Here is a 7,572-nt window from a genome sequence, read left to right on the forward strand (position 1 = left end):
GTTACGGCCCTTTTTTGCCAAAAATACTTCAATAATATATGTTTCCAATCTAATTCTTGAAAAGTATGTGTCCAATCCTCACCAAACTTTACATACATGATTGTGACCATAATATCTTGATCAAGTTCGATAGCCATGGAAATCGCTTTAATCATTTAGGAGTTAGGGCCCTTTATTTCCCAACAATACTTAAAAAATATCATCTCGATGTAAATGAGATGTGGATCCAACAAGTTTTTTCCTGCCTGAATGGCGCCATATAACCTATACAGTCTTGCGATGCCGTAAAACCCAACTCAACTCAACTTATCCTATATGTGCAGATTATCCTGAATAATCATTATGGCTTATTTTCTGTGACAAAAAAATCGAAGTGGGGGCATCCGTGTCCTATGGACACATTTCTAGTGTGATCGGTCTATGTCCGGCGTCCATCGTTCAGCGTCAACAATTGCTAAACAAGATCATCTCCTAAACCGCCCGGACATTTTTGATGAAACTTTATAGGGATGCTCCTTGGTGCTCTTTCAATTTTTTAAAGACATGAATTCATGCAATGCATGGCAACCTAGAGGAAAAACGACAAAGCTATTCTTGATACAAACCTTGAGGCCTGTCGTATTATTTATTAAGTATAGGGATGATAGATAAAGACTACTATGTAGTTTACGATGATATTCGACGCTAGCTAACTACAGACTGCTGATAAGCCTGGCCACTCGCAGGTAGCCGATATCATATTACAGCACCTCCCTTTCAAATTAATAAGTAATTTAATGAATGTATCATTTAGAGGTGTTTACTTCTGAAACAAATATAACATTTGTATATGAAACATATAATATATTTTAACTTACACGATTCGATTAGTCTTTCTGGGTTTCTTGACAATCTTCCTGATCTTGTTACGTAACCATTCCCTGGTTCCACGGTCTCCTCCTTACTTTCCCATGAAAATAAAGAATTTTCACTATCACTCTCATTAATCTAAACCATCTGTTCTCCTTGACCATCCTGCTGACCATCGGCCGCCTGGGAGTTTCTATAAGATGGCGCCTATTCCGGCGGATAATACCTTCATCCGTCTAAACATTGTATGAACGTGGGAATACAGATTGTGATTTAATTACCCCATACTTGTTTTGATCTTTTACAAGAACTCGGTCGCGATTTTTCAGGCAAGGCAAAGTTTTTGCCTTGTGTCTTGTATCGAAATTTCTTTTTTGTTGACCTTTAATCTTATTTTCCCGATTTCAGACAATTTTTAAATTTGGCCACTTTGGATTTAAAGTTTCGGGTTTAACCGGTATTGACGTATTTAATTTTCTGCCCATTAATAATTCTGACGGACTGAATCCATTGTGCAATGGCGTTGCACGATATGACAACAGTGCCAAATACGGGTCGTCTGATTTCTTCAGCATCTCTTTAATAGTTCTTACAGACCGTTCCGCAAGACCATTACTTTGAGGCATTTTTGGGCTAGAAGTATGGTGTGCAAATCCATACTCACGTGCAAACTTTTTAAAAGTCGCTGCGTTGTAACACGGCCCGTTGTCACTAAATACTATTTCTGGTATACCGTGTCGCGCGAAAATGGACTTCATGTGATTTACTACGCACGCTGCTGTAGCATTTGAAAGTTTTGCCAGCTCAATATAACGCGAGAAATAGTCCACTACTTACAAATATTTGTGACCTTTTAGTTCAAATAAGTCTGTTGCTACGCGTTGCCAAGGGCGTTCTGGAAATTCGAACGGCATAAGCGGTTCTGCTCTATCGCAACCATTTTCAATGCATTTATGGCATGACTTTACAACCTTTTCTAGAGCCGAGCTCAAACCAATCTACAAAACAGATTGTTTTGCCCGCTCCCTACATTTCGAATTTCCCTGACGGGCTTCACCGTGAAGTCTATCAATCATTTCTGACTGTAATGTGTTTGGTATTACTAGTCGCGTTCCTTTGAACAATTGACCTCTTTGAACAGTTATCTCACCCCTATAACACCAGTATGGTTTCATGTATTCAGGAAGTGCTGACTTATCTGGCCACCCTTGTTTACAATACAACAAAAGCTGTGTACAGATATTATCCTCTTTGTAAAGGGACTTAATTTGTTCCAGTCGATTAGCGGTCGCTGGGATGTCATTGAAAATCATTTGAACATATGCGTCACTCGCGGACTGCAGACTTTCGGATTCTTTTATCAATTAACGTACACAGAGGTGCCCTTGATAGACAGTCGGGTGTAACCAGTTTACATCCGCTTATGTAAACAATGCTAAAATCGTAACGCATAAGGCGCATGCGAAACCTCTGGATTCTAGCAGGTAAATCGGTCAAGTCTTTCGTACTTAATAAAGGAACTAACGGTTTATGATCCGTTTCTAAGACAAACTTGGATCCTATTAAAAAGTTTTTAAAATTTTCGCAAACCCATGTTAATGCAAGGCATTCTTTCTCTATTTTGAGCATACCTTTGTTCTGCTTCAGTAAGCGAACGAGAAGCAAACGCTATTGGTTTCCATGTACTTCCCTGCTTTTGCCTAACAACTCCCCCCATGCCAAATGAAGAAGAGTCTACTGAGACCATTGTTTCCTTATTAGGATCATACTGGGCCAAAACCTTGGGAGAACTTAACTCCTCTTTCAATTTCTGGAAGGACGATTCTTGATCTGGACCCCAGAACCAAGAGTTTTTGTCCTTTAAAAGGTCTCGCAACGGTTTAGACATTTGTGCTAAGTTTGGCGTGAACTTTGCTAATTGATTGCACATTCCAAGAAATCTCCGGATATCTGAAATATTCTGCGGGTTGGCATGTCAATAATTGCTTTCACTTTGACTGGGTCGGCCCCAATTGTGCCCTGACCTACATCATGACCTAGAAATGTCAAACTGTGTTTACCAAACTGGCATTTTTCTTTGTTCAGTGTGATGCCAGCCTCAGAAATGAGCCCTAACACGCGAAATAAACGCTGATCATGTTCATCTTTATTCTCACCGAATATGAGGACGTCGTCCATTTTGCAAACTACGCCCGGTACTCCTAAAAATGCTGACATTTTTCTCTGAAAGAATTCTGGCATAGCATTCGAAAAGAAACGTCCTCCAGCGAGCTTTGCAAGTGACTCGTCTACGGATGGTAATTGAAAACGCTCTCGTTTTACTGACTGATTCAATTTTGACAGATCTACACATATCCTAATTTGACCATTTGGTTTAGGAGCTACTACCATTGGCGAACAGTACTCAGTCGGCTCTGATACTTTTGAAATAACCCCCGATCTCTCCATTTGCTCTAGCTCGGCTTTGACTTTTTTCATTAGAGGCAATGGTACTCGACGCGGTGTAGACAGTGAGTACGGCTTTGAGTTTTCACATAATGTGATTTTGTATTCCCAATCAGTTTTACCTAATTTGTCGCTAAAGACAATGGGGAATTTCTCATATACTTGTTCATACGATGCTTTGACGGATGAAATGTATTTAAAATCATTTACCTGAACAATTTGTAAAGCCTCAATAGCAGGTCGGCAAAGGAGAGGAAATTCCAAACTTTTTACAACAAACACTTCTGTAACACACATTTTTGATGAAGATTCAATTGTGGTTTGGAATTTACCCAGAACTGATAATTAAGAATTGCCTGTGCCAAATAATGATCTGTTAGTTTTCTGTATTTTCACTCCAAACATGTGTTTAAACAGTTTTTCTGGGATAACTGTTACGTCTGCCCCGGTGTCGATTTTGAACGTCACGTCCGCTTCATCATTTACGGTTAGTGTCACTTTCCACGGGTCCGTGGTCGTTGATGCCCGTACTGTACCAAGAAAAGACTCGTCTTCGTCGGAATGCTCGGTGTTGCTAGCCTCGTTCACGGCTCCAACGGTTGAGCGGCATTTCTTTTGGAAGTGTCCTACTTTTTGACATTTACGGCACATCGCATCTTTTGCCGGGCACTTGTTTCGAGGGTGCCCCGGCGTGTTGCCACAACGCTGACAATCCCTGCTTGCTGGCGTCGATGGGACCGGTTTTTTGTCTGGCTTCCAGTTCCGGTGCCCCTGAGTCTTGTGTTGCCGTCTTGTCACTGCCTCAACTGTAGATGACGGTTCGCCTCTTACTACCGCTTGTTGGGCTCGAAACGACTCTCGTTGTTTGGCCTCAGTCACCGCCTTTTCTAGCGACAGTGTTGGGTCAAGCTGCAGTCTTTCGGACAATTTGTGGTCCCTGATTCCAACCACAATCCTGTCGCGAATTAAACTATCATGTAAGTCCCTAAACTCACAATTTTCTGCCAAATGGTACAGTTCTGTGATGAAACTGTCCACGCTTTCACCAGCCATTTGTGATCGTTGGTTGAATTTGGCTCTCTCGAAGATAACGTTCTTTTTAGGAATGAAATGCTGATTTAGTTTTTCTACTACAGTGTCAAATTTCTTGCTGTTTTCATTCGAAAGATTGAACGATGACATAATTTCTTCTGCTTCTGGTCCCATTGAATAAATTAAAGTGTTAACTTGCACTTCTTCGTCTTTTTCTCCTAATCCTGACGCAAGCCTAAATCTCTCAAACCGTTTAACCACTTTTCCCACTGTTCCTGCTTTTGGAAGTCAAATTTATCCGGATGTTGGAAATTAAAAGTTGCCATTTTGTTTATTAACACTAGTGCAAATAGTTCCAATATTATTGTTGAGTTTAATACCGCGCTGCCACCATGTCGTATTATTTATTAAGTATAGGGATGATAGATAAAGACTACTATGTAGTTTACGATGTTTATTCGACGCTAGCTAACTACAGACTGCTGATAAGCCTGGCCACTCGCAGGTAGCCGATATCATATTACAACAAGGCCTAGATCAGATATTTGGTGTGTAAACATTGTCTAGTGGTTGTCTACCAAGTTTGTTAAAATTATGCCCCTGGGGTTAAAATCCGGGCGTGAATTTTTTTTACATTAGGAAAATCCTTGCCAAAACAGCAATATGTTTAGAGCTGAGATATTTGGCATACAGGATTGTTCTGTGGTACTGTTGAAATTGTGTTCCTAGGCTAGAGTCACGTGTTTTACATAGACTTATTTTAGGAATATATCTAAGATTTCTCTATAACAGTCTACTGTAATGACCAGAGCTGAGCTATTTTGTAGCTCATTCGGAACTCCTCGGCCATTTTTATCGAAGACAACCTCGGATGTATATGGACGGTTAATGATACTTAGAAATCGGTATGTTTTAGTCCGTAGCAAGAAGATCGCGTAGTAATTAAATTTAGCAGTAAAACTTAATGAGACTTAACTCTTGGGAATCTTAATTATTTTTGCAATAACACACTTCACTGGCAATCAATTTAAACTTAGATCAATAAATACAAGCTTAAACATTACATTTAATTCATGATATAATTAAAAAAAAAATGAACTTCTTTAACTGATGTGCCGGCATAGATCCGAGGTTGTTTTCGATAAATATGGCCGAGGAGCTTCGAATGTTTTGTAGCCTTGTCTGGTGGTCCTTACCAACTTTCTTCACAACCTTATATCCCTACAAACCATCACGTTCCGTATCAACCACCGCCCATATCAGCGACCGCGAATTTCGTTGATAACGTTATTTTCTAGCAACCTATACCTTCCTTAGCAGCAGCGTGGTTCCTTAGCAACCATCTCTTCGCTTAACAACCATGACCACTTGAACAACCATCTTTCGTCATAGTATAGAAAGGCTTCGTTGGCAACAACTTGCTTTCGTAGTTTATAACACATGGACCTCCCTAGCAACCTTAAAGTTCCTTACCAACCACAGTTTAGTAATCAATGCCTACCGTGACTTTACCTAGCTTCCCTATTAACCATCCCCTTCCCCAGCAACCATGACTTTATTTTATGATTACAATATGTTAAGCTTGCATGTCTACAGATGCGCCTTACTTGAGTTAGACTATAAACTTTTGGATTTTCGGGTAGTGCGATTCTATTTGACAACAGTGCTGAAAGTAGGTGATAATAGTACGAAGTTGACGGATACGAAGAGTCCTCCTTTGGAAAAAGGGTCACTAAATAGTTCGTTCCGTTTGTGCCCTGGACCGTTCAAGTGCTCATTTGGGGCAATATAACGATTCTCTTCAATAACCTTTATAGCAAATTGTTGACGATTATGTTTACGAGGTAGTTTTCCTTAGAGGCTTTATCTTTTTTATCTTATGCGCCAGGCTTGGACTCTACAATGTTCGAAAGTAACAGTACTCAACCAAGTTAAGGTAATGAACAGCACTATTAAATTGCAAGAAATTAACAAACCCATACGTACAAACGTCATGGGAAACTTGTTCAATATATTGAGTGGAATTCGGTTTTATCTTGTATTGAGTACAATTATAGTTGGTAATCGAAAAAAAATATAAGCTCAAATTAATTCATAGAACAACATCCACAAACAAAAGGCACATAATTATAATCCAACGTGTTTAGTGTGCAATGAGATTTCGATCACTATTTCATGCAATGTAAATATGTAGAAAACTGTTTGGATGTAATAATTGGTACATTCCAGAGTTATTATTTTGACCATGATTTTAAATCACTTCAAAATGTTATAGGGTACAAGTAAATAAAACTAAGGTCACCGAGACGAAGACATTTGCGGGTTGCTAAGACTTCTTATGGTCCAACGAATACATTGCGAGCCGATAAGACTTGTTATGTCCAAACACTAGATTTGAGACATATGTGTGTCAATAAATATACTAAATAAACTGTAGCCTGCAAAGTATAAATTTCAATGTAAAAAATGAGCTTGGAATTTCTGCCAGTTTTGTACATTAAAGCCTCGAGCAATTATGACGTGGGGAACATTATTGGGCGCACATCTAAAGGTAAATGTGAACCTTTTACACATGTCAATTTCAGAACTTTGCCAAACATGCGGCTCAGTTTAACACATGAGTTAATTAGGCGTTAGTAGTTGTATTGTTTTTACTTTAGGTTCCATAAAGGAGTATCTTAATTTCTCGGATGACGTGAAAATGTACCGAAAGTTCTTCAATGATCAGAGAGGTAAGGCGATCGTAGAACAATATTTGAAGAGGCGTACCGTTGCTCGTGCTGTTGCGGACTCTGTTGGGCAATAGCAGTATTTCTGACTGCCGGGAGAGGATGGCCAGCCTGCCGGTAGGATGTGCATTTGGAATGAACGTCAACATCGCAGAAATCGGCACCGATAAAATGTGTTCTCTTGAAATATACACGCACGCAGTACGTACTCCCATCCAATATCCATATACATGTACATGTATGCAGTCATGCATTACGATAGTATTTAAAATACAACCTACATTTGCAGCCAATAAAATTGCAGATAGGCAATACTTAAGTCCAAGGCATAATCAATAAGAATTTCAACTTTCGCGGGTGTTTAAAGGTCCATCTACTGCCACTCATCCGATACACACTCCTTGCGTCAGATTGTCCGTTTACAACGAGATTGTATTGTAAGGCATTTAAACCTGCTACATGTCTACCGTGTAAACCCTCACCGGCACCAACCATGTGTCTCGCTACCTTTTCTGAA

General features: G+C 39.7%; 1 protein-coding gene across 1 annotated transcript; it reads right to left on the minus strand.

Annotated features, from left to right (window-relative positions):
- Positions 1 to 3,639: 3,639 nt before the first annotated feature.
- Positions 3,640 to 4,500, minus strand: LOC128231064 (uncharacterized). The gene has a single exon (XM_052943485.1). It carries the CDS (start codon positions 4,498 to 4,500, stop codon positions 3,640 to 3,642), a length of 861 nt encoding a protein of 286 aa, XP_052799445.1.
- Between the last annotated feature and the right edge of the window lie 3,072 nt (positions 4,501 to 7,572).

This window comes from Mya arenaria, chromosome 4 (assembly GCF_026914265.1).
Source record: "Mya arenaria isolate MELC-2E11 chromosome 4, ASM2691426v1".
Lineage (NCBI taxonomy): Eukaryota > Metazoa > Mollusca > Bivalvia > Myida > Myidae > Mya > Mya arenaria.

Bases quoted from the DNA above. Each gene is read 5' to 3' on its own strand.
- LOC128231064 (XM_052943485.1), bottom strand. From the start codon at position 4,500: ATGGGACCAGAAGCAGAAGAAATTATGTCATCGTTCAATCTTTCGAAT.